This window comes from Telopea speciosissima, chromosome 1, assembly GCF_018873765.1.
Source record: "Telopea speciosissima isolate NSW1024214 ecotype Mountain lineage chromosome 1, Tspe_v1, whole genome shotgun sequence".
Taxonomy (NCBI): Eukaryota; Viridiplantae; Streptophyta; class Magnoliopsida; order Proteales; family Proteaceae; genus Telopea; species Telopea speciosissima.
In genome coordinates, this window is record NC_057916.1 from 21,180,652 (window position 1) to 21,196,878 (window position 16,227).

Genomic DNA, 16,227 nt, shown 5'->3' on the forward strand with positions numbered 1-16,227 from the left:
GATATTGGGTTGGGTACCCTCTCCTTGTAAGTTGTAAGCCAATTTTAAGGGATGAGTTCCACCCAGTCCGTATCAGTGATATCAGAGTGGATGATCCTCGGTGGGGCCCTACCACAGGAAGGGCGATCTGGTACCATGGGTGAATCTCTGATCTGGGGTAGGCTGTGGGCGTCAGCCCTGTAAGGGTGATGGAATGTTAAGTGTGTCATATCAGTATGGGTTGATCCCACATCGGTTGTATGGGCAGTGGTTGGTGAGTTGATATCGTGTTTGACACTCTCTCCTTGCAAGCCGGTTTTCGTGAATATCGAATCTGTTTCATGCACATTCTTTCTTGGGAAAATTAAATGATTAGCTACTTTTGGGTTTTCATTTACACAACTGTCCACCCTATGTTTGAGTTAACAAATCTAGACAAAAACAAGTTTAGTTTTATAAAACTAGACAAAAGACTCTCCTTCCTTCCTCGGCAGTTCCCCTCTGAAAAAATCTCTTTTTTTCGGCGAGAAGGCAATGACAAGGGTAAAAATGTCTAAAAAAGTAAGTGTGGGAGGGAGAGACACTATTTTGTCCAGTTTTTTTTTAATTTTTTTATAGGTAGGGGGGATGTGGGATGTGAATCAGGAGACTTGAACTCAGGACCTCCTGATAGCAATGGGCCTTTACGCACCACTAGCTACCAAGTGCACTAGGCACTTGACCACTATTTTGTCCAGTTTTGTAAACCTTAACTTGTTTTTGTCTATTTTTGTTAACTCAAACATAGGGTGGACAGTTTTGTAAATAAAAACCCAAAAGTAGCTAATCATGTAATTTTCCCTTCTTTCTTTTAATTTGTGTTTCTATTTGATCAAAGCTCTTTTTTGTTGTTTCTCAAAAGTGTGCTGCATCTTTTTCTTTTTTCCGATTCAAACTAAAAAAAAGAATCGAACGACATATAGGTTTTGTCCCGTTTCTATTAAAACAAAGTACAAAAATTAACTAAAGAAACAGTTTTTTTTAACGTTGCCATACAGACCCTTGGGGTGTTTTTTCTTTTGTGATGAAGGTTGAGGAAAAAAATTTTGCTGCTACAAGGTTGGTAGCCAAGGAAATGGAATAATTCACTTTCCCTTTGGGTTCATAAATACCCTCCTAGATTTTAATATTTTTTAAAATGGCCTTTAAGATTCCGTTTCCTAAACTCCCAATCTTATAGCAGGAACATTCTTCCTATAGGTGTAGCAGAAAAATTTCGTCCGAAATTGAGTATCAGTACTCATTTTTTAACTATCCTACTACATGCTGACTCATATAATTATCTACGAGCTCATGTAACTCCTTAGGTAGTGCTGATGACACCGCCCTTCCCATGATACCCCAAGCTCCACGTGATGTTCAACGTGAGAATGACCATGCATGGCCCATGCAAGGCTATTGCGTGTGGCAAGTCCGTAACAGATGGAAATAATTTAACCGTTACCCGGATTTCAGGAAGGCTACCCGGGTTTGCAGTCAAAGAAATAGAATAACATTCCACCTTCATTCTCCCTCAAGAGCCTTTGGGTTTATAAATACCTTCTTTTCTAGGTATTAGTATTTTTTAAATTACATTTTTAGATTCCATTTTTTTGGCTGTGAACTGGGTAACATGAATATTCCTGCAATCGAGTATAACAGCAAAGTTTGAGTGCGGTTTCTCTGCACAGGCTAACAGGTGAATGTACATGTGAGAGCTAATCATTTGTCCTATTTTTTGCCATTTACAAGAGGAGGAGGGGTTTTTATAGAAACAAAATTAAAATGTGATTGAGTCTGAGATGTACGTTCACCTGTTGATACCTGCAGATAATCCATTCTCCAAAATTTTGTCAATTATAGATAGCCGAAGAGAGGTATCTAGCTCTCAATACCGAATCAGATGGAGCAGAAGGGGAGAGGAGTTGGATTGGTTCTATTTCCATGCCCATTGCAGGGCCACATAAACCCCATGCTTCAGCTAGCCTCCATTCTCTACTCCAATGGCTTCTCCATCATCATCATCCACACTCAATTTAACTCTCCCAAATCCTCCAATTACCCTCACTTCACCTTCATTCCCATACCCGACGGCATATCGGACGTTCTAGACTCGATTTCAGATGGTTTCGCTTTTCTCTCATTTTTCAACGTCAACCGTGCAGTTCCACTACGGGATTGCTTGCTTCGGTTGTTATCTGATGGTGCAAAAGAAGCAGAGCGTATTGCTTGTATCATCTCCGATTCTGTCATGCATTTTACACAAGGTGTCGCCGACAGTCTTAAGCTTCCGAGGCTTGCGTTACGGGTCAGCAGCACCGCATCCTTTCTTGCCTTCACTGCCTTCCCAGTTTTGAGACTCAAAGGTTACCGCCCTGTATCAGGTTTGCATTATAATAACTTCTCTCAAGATTCCAATAAGCTATCATATCATATATAAGAGAGCAGCAAGATCATTTCATGTGTCAGAAGAGAGATAGACAAGGATGTGCACAATTCAGATCTTCTACGACGCACTGCCCCTAGCAGCCTGAGTGGTGCAGACACATGGGCAAGTGCAATGACCGCCTTATCCCCGTTCGGGCAAGGCGCTCGAGGCTCAGACTGCTACAGGCAGCGCATCATAGAAGATCCGGATCCGTGAGGTGCATGCTGTTGCATCCTGCATCCTGCCGTGGCAGCTCAGTGAACTTTTTATTTTATTTTTTATAAGGCTACTTTTATTTGGGGAGAATGTTCTCTGTGCCACAACGCAGGCTGCACCTAGGCACATGGACCTGCCACTCAGGGGGTAGGGTGATCATTGCACCCACCCCAATGTGCCTGGGTGTAGACTGCACTGTAGCACAGAGAACAACTAGCGTCCCATTTAATTATTTGATTCAAAATTAACCTTGAGTTTTGGTTTTTCAGATTCTGAGTTGGAGACAGAAGTATCAGAGCTTCCACCTCTGAGAGTAAAGGATCTACCTGCTTACAACATGGATAACATAGAGAAGGAGTGCCAATTTGTGGGCAGCATGGTCAATCATGTGAAGCCCTCATCTGGAGTCATTTTGAACACCTTCCATCACCTTGAAGAATCGGAATTGGCAAAATTTGGTCAAGAAGTTCCAATCCCGATCTTCACAATAGGCCCCTTCCATAAACTCTTCCCAGCTTCTTCCAGTAGCTTATTATCCCAAGACCGCAGCTGCATCACTTGGTTAGATACACAACCACCGAACTCTGTAATCTATGTCAGCTTCGGCAGCGTAGCCAGCATGGATGAGGCTGAATTTGTGGAGATAGCTTGGGGGCTAGCCAACAGCGAGTGCCCTTTCTTGTGGGTGGTTCGATCCGGCTTGGTCCATGGCTCAGACCGGATTGAACCAGTATGGCCTGATGGGTTACTAGAATTAATGATTAGTGGTGGAAAGGGATGCATTGTCAAATGGGCCCCACAACAGGAAGTGTTGGCTCATCCTGCTGTGGGAGGGTTTTGGACCCACAACGGCTGGAACTCAACGCTGGAGAGTATATGTGAAGGGGTGCCAATGCTGTGTCGGCCTTGTTTTGGAGACCAGAAGGTGATCGCGAGGTACGTGAGCCATGTGTGGAGGGTGGGTTTGCATCTTGAGATCAATAGGTTGGAGGGAGGGGAGATTGTGAGAAACATAAGAAGACTAATGGATGAGAAAGAAGGGGAGGAGATGAGAGAGAGGGTTGCGTCTCTGAAGGAGAAGGCAGAAGTTTGCGTCAGGAAAGGAGGTTCTTCCTACGAGTCTCTACAGGACTTAATAGCTCGGATCTTGTCATTTTGAATGAATACTTTTGTGGGTCCACCTTCTCCATCAGCCGTGGTAAAATCAAATACTTTTCCTGCTCATGATCTATATATATCAGTTGAATACCCTACACTCACTTACCCAAACCTTGAAACTGGACCAAAACTTAAATCAAATGTTATTATTGGAGGTGGAATATTATAAATACCTATATATAGTCTCATAATAGCTCTCCGTGTACACTCTTTTTGATCTTGTACGTAGTGCAACCCTATAATATGGTTTATATTCTTTTTCGTACTCAATTAACCACGCGCAAATATGCTTTCTCGACATATCCAACAAAAATTAAATTGACAATTAAAAAAAAAAAAAATAGGAAAAAAAAGCATGTAAAAGTACCATTCTGCCCTATGGAAAGGTGGAAATCCAGCCTAGGGCGATGATTGTGTGCACTTTCACTGGCCAGCGTGTGCGTGTAGGCTCTAGAGGTCCAGATAGCGATCTCTTTCCCTAAAAAATTAAATATTTATAATTTTCTAAGAAAATAATTAAAAGAAAACAAACAGAGGAATAGCAATGGGTGGAGATGACATATTTCCTTCTACTTCCATAAATGTCTGTCCATGTTGTGGTTAAAATGCATGAAGGGTCCGGTAAAGCTTGGGTTTTCAAATACATTATTTTATGGATACCATTTCATGACGTTCGTCGTGAGTTACTATCTCTCAATTTAGAGAGTACTGCTACACTATGGTATGAGAACTAGTGAGCTTGGGTCTCCAATGTTGTTGCAATTCCACCACCAACTTTATCTGCCGGTGCCATGAATATTGGTTGTCAATAAGGTGGCTCAGCCGCTAATGTCGTTATAGTGATTTCTCATTGTTGTTCCCTTCAACCAGCCTTTGTATTAAATGATCATAACTTTATTCAAACGGTTACACATTTAAATGCTCAATATGGGGCTAATAGCTACATCACCACATTTACTGTTACAATGGTTAATGCTCATCAACTTCCACAGTTGACCAATAGTTGCATGCTTTCAATTTCATTTGTTTAGCATCTCTAGTGGGAATAAGTTACCATAATTTCTTCTGTTTCATGCACTTGAGGATCATTATAGGGCTCATCAATCTCTACAAGTAAATAAGAGTGGTTATACTTCTGTTACAGGTGACAAGAAGTTTTGTAGTGGCAATGAGCTTCTTCAATCGATTATGAATCATAACAATCTTCAATTTCTCAATAATCAAGCAGAACTGACCATTCGCACCCAAAATAAAAAAAGAAGCAAAACTAACTATAATGGCATAGCCAGCAAGTGGTATGTCAAATGCTGTGGCATTACAAGGAATCTCTATTAAGTATTTTAGTTTTTATTTCAAGGGAAGAAAACAACGTAGTTGACTCCCTTATTAGGAGGGCCCGGTTCTTGACGTGTGGAACCATTTGACGATTTCCATTCCATCGTTTCATGAATCCATGAAGAGACATTTATGAAAATGAAAGGACACACGTCATCACCTATCCTAACTCCAAGTGAAATGTACACATACACATATGCTTAAGTCCAGGAAACAAAGTGACTCACTCGGATGATCATCCACAAAGTTGGTTCAGTAACCTAGTAGACCAAAAACCACAATATCATTTAATGGATTTTAGAAACCACAAAATGAAAATATAAAAATATGCAATAATTAGTGAGAAAAATAATACAAAATAAATTTATACTCGACCACATTTAATTAGTTTTCTAGGATCCGTCATATTTGGTTGGGAAGTAGTTGGGAATCTTTACAATTCACAGTTGATCTGTCGGGATAAGAAAAAAGATTTGTAGATACGAGCGACCAAGTGATATCCAGGTCCTCCAATCGCAGACTTCCAGCGAAAAGAGTCCAGAAAAAGGACGAATCAGTTTCTTTAAAAAAAAAAAAAAAAAAAAAACCCCGAAGAAGATTGAATCAGATGAAACCGCCATATTGCATTCTTTTCACGTCTTCAGATACAGTTTTCTTTAACCTCCCAAAAAAAAAGAAAAAAAAAGTTGTTATATGTATTGGGTCTCTTTGTGTCTCTTTTTCTGCCCTTTGTGAGGTGTCCACGATGTATAGTTTTCTCCTATCCTGTGCCTAATTACAAGATCATATAAAATTATGCTTCAATCCCCTCTTAAGTTAAAATATCCCATCTGTGTGGATGTCTATGTGTGTGGTTGCATTTTGGTCCTCGTTCTGGTGGAAGTGCAACACAACTAAACAATTATCTCTTGCCCAAATAAAGAAATAGGAGAGAAGTTTGGGTGGTTCTGATTGCAAGAATATTCCTGTTACTTGTTCCACGGTCAAAGAAATGGAATCTAAAAGGTTATTTTGGAAAATATACTAAAGCTAAAGAGGGTATTTGTAAACGCGAAGGGGAAGTGAACTATTCCATTTCTTTGGTTGTAAGCCCGGGTTGCAGCAAAAAAAATTTTATATTTCCATGCCCATTCAACAGCCAAATAACCACCATGTTTTAGCTAAACTCCATTCCCCACTCCAAAGGCTTCTCTATCACCATCGTCCACACTCGATCAGTTTAACTCCCTCAACTTCTTGAATTATCCTCACTTCACCTTCATTCCCATATGGGACGGCTTATGGGACATTCAAGACTAGATTTTGGACTGAAACTTTTGACACCTCTTTCTCAAAAGGAAGGGTTTGGGTTTGTATTTTTAAAATGATAAATCAAGAATCGTTTTGTTAAACCCAATCGGTTCGGATTGATCCATCTATGCATTCAATGATTTGAACTTAAAGTTATCCCATTTTCAAAAAGTTTTGTTTTTTAATAGGTGTCAAGTGCAAGTTTCAAGGCAGGACGATTCCCGCTACCATTCAATCTGTAGAATATCTGAATCCGATCTTTCCACATGAACGTATGCCGCCAGCTCCAAATTCGCTTTTTTGTTTTATTAAGATTTAATATATCATGCATGTTGATAACAACTGGGAATCTTATACTTTGTTTTTTAGTAACCACTGGGAATCTTATACAGTTCACGTGCTTCTACAAGCTCAGGATTAAATATATATATGATTTATATGGGGAGAAGAGAAATAGACTGATGAAAATACTGATGTAGGCTTCACTCCGGGACAGAAAACTTCCTCTCTCTATATGTATATAGAAAGAGAGTGGCGAGGCTTCGATTGTAGAACAGAGAGTGATAGTGAAAAGAAAAGGAAGAAAGTAAAGGCTGAATTATATTATACCGAATCAGATGGAGCAAAAGGGGAAAGGAGTTCGATTGGTTCTATTTCCATGCCCGTTTCAGGGACACATAAACCCCATGCTTCAACTAGCCTCCATTCTACACTCTAATGGCTTTTCCATCACCATCATCCACACTCAATTCAACTCTCCCAATTACTCCTCAAATTACCCTCAATTCACCTTCATTCCCATACCCGACGGCGTATCGGACATTCCTGCAGATTCGATTTCAGATCTCTTAGCCCTTCTCTCATTCCTCAACCTCAACTGTGCAGTTCCACTACGGGATTGCTTGCTTCGGTTGTTATCTGATGATGGTGCACAAGAAGCAGAGCGTATTCCTTGTATCATCTCCGATTTTCTCATGCACTTTACACAAGCTGTCGCTGACAGTCTTAAGCTTCCCAGACTTGTGTTACAGACCAGCAACAACGCATCCTTTCCTGCCCTCGCCGCCATTCCACTTTTGAGGCTCAAAGGTTACCTCCCTATATCAGGTTAGGTTTGCATTATTCTATAACTTAATCTCAACCTTCCAATTCCTTCATTTATTGTGTTGTTTCCCTTTTTATTCTTCTTGGGATATATGGGGGAAAGAGAGAGGATCGTGTTTTTCTTCAACCTCGATGTATGAGAATCCATTGGTCATGGCAGACGATATTTATACTTTATTTAACTACCACTCTTCCACTGACATGTGCGCCTTAAATTTCCCAAGAAAAGGGTCATGTGCACCTCATTTTCATTTTATTGTTCCCAACAACTAAGTCAGACATAGGGTCTACCATCTTTAATGACAATGATATAGGTAGGAAACTAATCATGTAAATGCATTGAATTCGGTCAGATAGTGGCATTATCATATTCGTATTTGATTATATTCGGACGAATTCAGTTAATGTCTTATTAGTTTTCGGATGGATTTAGATAAATTTTGAATAATGATTTTTTGAATACGAATTCTCTTAAATGGATATCAACGTGGATCGAAGATGAATTTTTGACTATCAATTGACATCTTTACCGTTTTGTTGATGAGGGTTAGGGAGTACTTTTTCTTCTACTCTTCTTAGTCTTTGATTTTCTTACATTTTTTACTTTTGATTTTATCTTATATTTATTTTAATAGATATGTGATTCCTTGTATTATAGTGCATAAAATAATATATATAAACCAATTGAAAATCTAGAAAAAGAATCACATTATCTTAACTTATAAAAATATATAAAAAAAAAGAAAGAAAAAATCCAATAAATAACTTAATCAGATAGATGAATACAAAGATATATATTAGACATTTTATTACCATCGGATTGCTAACGAATCGGGTAATAATTAGTCAGATAGAAGGATTATCATATTCGTATCCATTTAGTTTTTAGATGGGTTTGGATTCTCCTAAACGAATACAAACATAGATCGAATATAAGTTAAGATTTAATATGGGGGCTATATATGTTTAATAGGACGAACGAGAGAGAGAGAGTCGTCCTATTAATGTTGCTTTGGAGTTTAGTCTCAGATTTCCAGGAAAAAAAGAAAAGCCCAAATCGAATCAGATGGAGGAGGAGGAGGAGCAAAAGAGGAGAGGAGTTGGGTTGGTGTTATTCCCATGCCCATTGCAGGGACACATAAACCCCATGCTTCAACTAGCCTCCATTCTCCACTCTAAGGGCTTCTCCATCATCATCGTCCACACTCGCTTCAACTCTCCTAACTCCTCAAATTACCCTCACTTCAACTTCATTCCCATACCCGACGGCATATCGGACATCCAAGCCTCTTTTTCAGATGTGTTAGCCCTTCTCTCGCACCTCAACGTCAACTGTGCAGTTCCACTTCGGGATTGCTTGGTTCGATTGTTATCTGATCATGATAATAGTATTAGTACTAGTAGTACTTCTGCAGAAGAAGAAGAAGAAGAAGAAGAAAAAGAGCCCATTTCTTGTCTCATCTCCGATGCTATCATGCACTTTACACAAGGTGTTGCCGACGGTCTAAAGCTTCCGAGACTTGTGTTACGGACCAGCAGCGTCGAATCCTTTCTTGCCTTCGCTGCCTTCCCAGTTTTGAGGCAGAAAAATTACCTCCCCATATCAGGTCTGCATTTTAGCTTCAGCTCCGACTCCTCTACTTCCGTCTGTTGTGCCCCCCCCCCCCCCCATACACAAGCACGGCAGAAAGTACCGTCTTGCTTGTGTGTGGGGCACACACGACAATAGAGGCAGGCGAAAGTAGAGGAAGAATTGTTTTAACTTCTCTCAAGATTTCAATTCGTTATATTTATTAAGATTTTTTGTTTTTTGTTTGTTGTTTTTTTTTTCTTTCAATTTTCTAGATACAACCCAAGTATACGTGTTGTGGTTAGTATTTAGTGGCCTTCAAGCTGAAAATTAACCCATGTCGTGGTCGATTCTAAAAATCTAATTGATTGTGTTTTCGATTTAATGAATTCGAGTTAGTTTTTTTAATTCTAAAAAGAAAATTTTATAGAACAATTATACGATTAACAATAATGAATGGAGTTTTTTTTTTTTGGTGATAAATGGAGTTGAATAATGGTTAGTGAAGAAACATCATATAAATAAATATAGTATAACTAATTAAGATGAGGATGTTGAATTAGAAAGTTAAAAAAAAATAAGGAATGAATCAATTAAATTAATTTATGAGTAATTCGATACATGTTAAATTGCAAGAAAATTGGCCTTTGAAATATGGAGTGATTCGATTTTGATTAAAAGAGTCAAGGACATACCTAAATTAACTCTAGAAGAAGGGATGAGGGATGGCATACACGTGATCTTCTACGGCGCGTTGTCTGTAGCAGTTTGTGCAGCCCAGACACATTGCTGCATGCAATGTCCGCCTTACCCCTGCCCGAGTACCTTACCTGAGCAAGGTCGCTCGGGCAGCGCACCGTAGAAGATCTGTATTGGTCTTAGGATTGCCCAACAAGCATACATAAGCATAAGCCCTCATTTTATTTTCGAATCCGTTGTTAATTGTTTCCAAAAAATTAAAAGCTTCAGTTTTACTTAATTGTCAGATTCAGAATTGGAGACGCCAGTGACGGAGCTTCCACCTCTCAAAGTGAAGGATCTTCCTGTGATCAAGACGCATGACCTAAAGACTCTGTACCAATTGGTGGGTAGCATGGTGGATCAAGTCAAGGCCTCATCTGGTCTAATTTTGAACACCTTCGATCACCTTGAACAATCGTCACTGTCAGCACTTACTCAAGAATTTCCAATCCCGGTGTTCACAATAGGTCCTTTTCATAAACTCTTCCCAGCTTCTTCCAGTAGCTTATTGACCCAAGACCAGAGCTGCATCGCTTGGCTAGATACACAACCACCTAAGTCTGTAATCTATGTCAGCTTCGGCAGCCTAGCCAGCATGGATGAGGCTGAATTTATGGAGATGGCTTGGGGGCTAGCCAACAGCAAGTGCCCCTTCTTGTGGGTGGTTCGATCCGGTTTGGTCCATGATTCAGACCGGGTTGAACCATTGTGGCCTGATGGGTTCTTAGAAATGATTAGTGGAAAGGGTTGCATTGTCAAATGGGCCCCTCAACAGGATGTGTTGGCTCATCCTGCTGTGGGAGGGTTTTGGACCCACAACGGTTGGAACTCGACATTGGAGAGTATATGTGAAGGGGTGCCAATGCTGTGTCACCCAAATTTTGGGGACCAAATGGTGAACGCAAGGTACGTGAGCCATGTTTGGAGGGTGGGGTTACATCTGGAAAATAGGTTGGAGAGAAAGGAGATTGAGAGAAACATTAGAAGACTAATGGTTGAGAAAGAAGGTGAGGATATGAGAGAGAGGGTTGCGTCTTTGAAGGAGAAGGCAGAAGCTTCTGTCAAGAAAGGAGGTTCTTCGTATGAGTCTCTAGAGGAATTGATAGCTCAGATCTTCTCATTTTGAACACTTTTGTGGTCCACCTTCTCCCCACGGTGCTTCATTTGATTGTCTTACCGATTCTGTCTTATTTGCAATCTCGTAAAATCAAAGACTTTTCCTGTTCATTTTGTCTATATCCACCACTTGGAAGATTATTTTGTTAGTAATGGGATTATGGGTCAAGTAATATCTATATCAATTCTTGTCTAAATCCTACCATAATTTATAGAAGCGACTGGTACAACCATGGTTTTAGTGCACGGCATTGGATCTGATATCAATTACCTTCAAAATTGATTATTCTAACGCTGGTACTTTTAAGTTAACGGAATGAATGAGTGCATTTGTTAACTTTTTACAAAAGTAAGGGGCACACAAAATTTTTCAAAACTAATGAGTGTTTTTGTAATTACGTGATACTTCAGGGGATGTATGTAAAAATTTCTCTTTTTTTTTTTTAATTATTTTAACTCGTATCTTTACTATTACATTGATACGATATAGGTATATAGTATTGGCCAAGTATCAATATCAATTTTCCTGTTTTTTTCTTTCTTTTCTTTTGATAACCATTAGTGATTTTTTCTCGGAAAGTATAGATTTTAGGTATGTGGGGAAATATGGTTTTATGTATTCAAGAAAAATTGTTTTGTATGTTTATTTTGACGAAAAATATTTTACAAGATTCGTTAAAAATCTATATAAAACTGTTTTAGAAAATAAAAAATAATTCATTAAAATACAATACAAAAACAAATTTGAAAAAAAAAATAAAAGAATCTATGGTTGAGGACCTAGTTCTACCACAAAACAAGTCAATGGGTTTGGAAATTTTAGAATAGACAGAGACTAATGTTCTTTGCACATATGTTTAGCTTTAGCCTTAACAGATTTTAACCAAATGGCGAATAACGCTTTGAAATTTTACAACTATGGGGTGACGTGCTGATATATGGACATCTAAATAAATAAAATTGAAAAAATCAATGACAACACGCAATGGTATCTAGGGTGGAATTTCTGTCTTTCATGGGGGTGGAGTAATCATTTCTCTCCCTCCCCCGAGGATATTTTCCTAAAAACATTATACCAAACTCCTCTTGATGTGGGTCCTATTCCGTATTCATATTTCTTTAGCATCTAAATGTTAACCAAATTGGGTTTGACAAAACAAATGAAATTAAGAGTAATCTTATTAACTCATATAAGCCGATGACATATGAAGTCTAGGACATGGTTCTTCGCACAACGATAACTACAACTACAACTGTGCTTGCTATCCATTGAAAAATATTAACCTTCTCAATGCTTTTCATCGAGTTGTACATTGGAGGCATGATTCGTAATGGTCGGATCGGTCGATTTTTCTAGATTGGATCCGTATCGGCCAAGATCAATCCAAATCGAATAAAGAATCTGATGTTACAATTTGGATCTGTATCTGTTGAATTGGCCATGATCGATTTCAATTCTAGACATCTTGAAATGGCCACTTCTACGGTTTTGGGATCGATTCAAATCCAATTCCAAGTCCAAGTTTAAAATTCTTGTTCAAACCACAACATCTAGGCCAAATTGTGACTTAAGAAATAAAAATAATTGGATAAACTACACATCACCCCCTGATTTTTGAAAATATTCAAATCACCCTATGTATTAGACCCCAATATGACAATTTAGTCATTACCGTTAGTTTTATGCTGTTAAGTGATGATGTCAGCCAATTAAATAAATTTAAATCCCTAAATTACCCTTGACATCCAAACATAGATTTTGAAGGATAGTATTGTGAATTTAATTATAATGTTTTAGTACAAGGGTAAAATAGTCTTTTCACACCAATAACTAACAGCAGACTAACACCATTACAGTAGAGGGGGCCGAATGAGTATTTTCAAAAACCAAGAGGTAATTTGAGTTTCGTTTGAAAACCAAGGGGTGAAGTGTAATTTACCTAAAATAATTTAAGTAAACAACTTCAATGAAATAAACAATATTCTTGAACGTAAGCTCAATATATTAGTATAAATTTTACTGTTGTTGTCACTTCAAAACAAAGTTGGTGGATTGGCGCAATTGTTTTGCCATGTGGAAGAGTGATCCTACAATTTTGACAATTAGATATTTAAGAATTTGTCTCCATAGGTCGCACATTAAATTTTAACCTTAAATTCAATCATTTACCCACTCATCTACTCCCATGTAGTCTTTCGCACTTTGGTTAGTTCTCGATTTTCTTCATACTTTGTATTACTTCATGGCCAATTTAGATTCAAAAAAACTTGGCAAATGAACCAGGGACCTTGGGGTTTACTTTTCCATAAAATTTAGTCCAATGTAACCTCGCTGTGACAAGTCTAAAGAGTTACCCACCGTTTTAGCTCGTGGATTGTAGATCTGTAGCCCACACAAACCACTCCCTTAATTTAGGGACATAGAACAGTATTGCTTGGTTATTTGGTTCCCGTGCTCAGATACAAGAGTGTGCGAAATTTATTGTCTATCCCTCGTGAAATAAAAAAAAAACTCATCCATGTTGATGCCCTTATGCATACTCTCATTGGTCTCCATGCTAGTGTAGGTACCACGCAACCAGGCAGTGATTTCTTGCCCCTTAATTTATTCTTCAGTTTTATGCGGGCCAATGGAATCCGCCAGCTTCCATACATGCCCAGCACCACCCATTTAATAATCAGATGGGTTTTGGGCCTGTAATATGGTCCTAGACACACTACCTCTGGGCTCAAATTGCGGTGTTCCTCATATTAAGCATCCCTTGTGTTTCTCTCTCTCTCTCTCTCTCTTGAAGGGGAGTATTATAGGTATCGGGATCCGATTGGTCATGACCGATACCAACCTAACCAATATTGTATCAGTGGTACCAGAATAGGGAAAGGCAAAATGGTCCAAAAAACCTGTATCGATACAGTATTGGCCAATCCATATCGGTATCAGTATTGACGGCGATATTTTGAAGACTGCTACATAGAATTAACTTAAAATAAGAAGTTATCTTCACATACCAGTATAAATGATAATATAAATGAAATGGAGGATAATCTCATAAATTCATCATATAGGACGATCCACGCTCTAGCTCAGCTCTTGGTCTTTGGTGTGCAAGTCCCCCTCCCCCCAATCGAAGTGACAATTCAGATTCCAACGGCAACGGCAATTAACTTGATTTTTTGGCGTCTAAATCAACAAGTTTAAGATTCCCTGTAGAGATATGTATGATGTTTCCAACAGTGGAACCTTCGATTAAACACCTAACTGTACCACAATATCTTCCACTATTTCTCTTAAAGCTATAAATTCAGCCAATATGCTTGAAACCTGGTCTACAAATATTGCTAAAGCCTTTATCATAGGCTCAGGTTGGGTTATGAGAGCCCATGCATGGCCATCTTGCATTGTATAACCCAGAAATGAATTTGGGCCCAAATAGTGGATGGGTCTAATTCAAACTGTTTCAAAATAATAACATTTTGGTCTTTTTCATGACAAGTAAGCATAATCTCTTACGGAATTTCGAAGATTCCACAGACTAGCTACTTTCTACAGGTGTTTCATCAAGAACTTTAGCAACCAACTAGCTCCAATCATCGATTTTTTCGAAGCAAAATTGGTTCGAGTTTCTTGAAGTAGGGGGAAGCAAAAAGTAGTTTTCAATTAATTAAGCAGATGATGTACCACACAGTATGGTAAATACATAATGAGCCATATAGTTAAGATAGACTTCAAATTTATGACATAGTTAAAAATTTAACCATGAATTTGGGCCATTTACGTACATGACCCAAAACCTTGTAAAGAAAGGAGATATTTTTCTCCATGGTTAGTTTATCTCCCACTACTATCCACTGGTTCCCTCTAATTAGGGCTATAAATGGATAAACGAAAATTCAAATTCAATCTGCATCCGTGTCCGTTTAGGGACAATATTCGTATTCGTTTAGAGATATTCGGAAGAAAAAAAAATCCGAATACTCTAATAAAAATCCATTCCAAAAAACATTTGAATCCTTAATAATAAGAAATTAAGTAAATAATGATCTTGAGGGTTTTTGAAGATTCAACAAATTCTAGAATATGAGGAAAAGAAAATCATGATCTAAAAGATATAGATTGAGAATGAATTGTAGCCGCTAGGGGGAGGAAGGTCTGGGTTACGAAAGATAGAGATATAAATGGATGGTCGAAAATTTGAATTCAACCCGCATCTACAGGCCTACCTCTGATTTGATAACATAATATTCTCCATAATTTTATTCAGAATTGAATGTCCAATTCATTGGAGATCCTTCCTTTTCTTAGTAATCTCATGACAAATTTAGCCATGGTTTGCTTGCTTTGGGAAAAATAAGTGTTAGACTGGTAGTTGTGGATGGAGGACCTCCTTTGGTATTCTGTTAGCTTAGCTCTGATGGATATAAAGAAAGCTGAGAAACGTATCTTTCTCCTCCTATCTTATCAATCAAATTGCTGTTTCCACATTTGTCTCGTCACTAACGCTTTAGTTGATTTAGTCCAACGCGACTTTCAGCCAACATCTGTAGTCCTTTCTTTTTCATAAAAAAATAACAATATAATTAATCTACGTATTAACCCTGAAAAAAAATCATGTCTACGTACTACAAGAGAGAGAGAGAAATAAAAAGGCCCATCAATAATGGAGGCTGAGGGACCACAAAGCCAAGTCCTCTCTCTCTCTCTCTCTCTGTGTGTGTGTGTGAAAAGAGTTTGAATAAAATAGTTTATTAATATAAAAATATATATAGTTTGGGAGTTGGGAAGTAGGATCTCTTTCTTGGTACACCGACGAAATATTCATGGACGGTGCGTCATCCATTTAACAAAGATAATATGCTTCTAGATTCTTAGACTGCCCCAAGCCAATAAGAAGAGATGAAAGAAAAGAGACCATAATAATGTCTTCCTCCTCACTTCTTTACTTCTGAACATCAAGCCCTACTTGAGACTAGAGAATTTCTCTCTCAAGGGTAATATATTGATTTCATTTTCAAGTTAAAAAAAAAAAAACCCTCCCACTCCCACATATAATAATTTTCCTCACTAGTATTATTTTTATAAAAATAAATCAAATATATTAATTTAAAAGAGAAACTACAGGATTAAGTACCCGTCAGTCTGGCACTACTAAATATATATAGGGAAGGAGATCTCTGCCTGGTTGCATAGTCTCTACACACGTGTCTGGGCCAATGGATGAGTACATTTGGATATCTATCCAAGGGGCAGAGGCATCATCTCATGGTGCCCTAT

At 38.4% G+C, this 16,227-nt stretch overlaps 2 protein-coding genes across 3 annotated transcripts; both read left to right on the forward strand.

Moving 5' to 3' along the window:
* The first annotated feature begins 1,891 nt into the window (after positions 1–1,891).
* On the forward strand, positions 1,892–3,800 carry LOC122667834 (UDP-glycosyltransferase 76B1-like). Its single transcript, XM_043864316.1, has 2 exons — positions 1,892–2,381; positions 2,911–3,800. Exons 1-2 carry the CDS (start codon positions 1,901–1,903, stop codon positions 3,798–3,800), a joined length of 1,371 nt encoding a protein of 456 aa, XP_043720251.1. The 5' UTR covers positions 1,892–1,900.
* Positions 3,801–7,041: 3,241 nt separating this feature from the next.
* Positions 7,042–10,983, forward strand: LOC122671371 (UDP-glycosyltransferase 76B1-like). Of its 2 annotated transcripts, XM_043868539.1 has the most exons (3): positions 8,563–8,931; positions 8,962–9,135; positions 10,085–10,983. In XM_043868539.1, the coding sequence occupies exons 1-3, from the start codon at positions 8,595–8,597 to the stop codon at positions 10,963–10,965; spliced, it is 1,392 nt and encodes a 463-aa protein (XP_043724474.1). In that variant the 5' UTR covers positions 8,563–8,594; the 3' UTR covers positions 10,966–10,983. The 2 variants fall into 2 exon arrangements, with proteins under 2 accessions (XP_043724484.1, XP_043724474.1); XM_043868549.1 differs by lacking the exons at positions 8,563–8,931; positions 8,962–9,135 and adding an exon at positions 7,042–7,531.
* The last annotated feature ends 5,244 nt before the right edge of the window (positions 10,984–16,227 follow it).

What these genes read in the sequence shown, in the direction of transcription:
- LOC122667834 (XM_043864316.1), top strand. Translation starts at nt 1,901, where the DNA reads ATGGAGCAGAAGGGGAGAGGAGTTGGATTGGTTCTATTTCCATGCCCA. An exon ending in AGGTTACCGCCCTGTATCAG is followed by an intron (nt 2,382 to 2,910) that starts GTTTGCATTATA and finishes TTGGTTTTTCAG; the next exon opens with ATTCTGAGTTGGAGACAGAA.
- LOC122671371 (XM_043868539.1), top strand. Translation starts at nt 8,595, where the DNA reads ATGGAGGAGGAGGAGGAGCAAAAGAGGAGAGGAGTTGGGTTGGTGTTA. An exon ending in TAATAGTATTAGTACTAGTA is followed by an intron (nt 8,932 to 8,961) that starts GTACTTCTGCAG and finishes AAGAAGAAGAAG; the next exon opens with AAGAAAAAGAGCCCATTTCT. An exon ending in AAATTACCTCCCCATATCAG is followed by an intron (nt 9,136 to 10,084) that starts GTCTGCATTTTA and finishes CTTAATTGTCAG; the next exon opens with ATTCAGAATTGGAGACGCCA.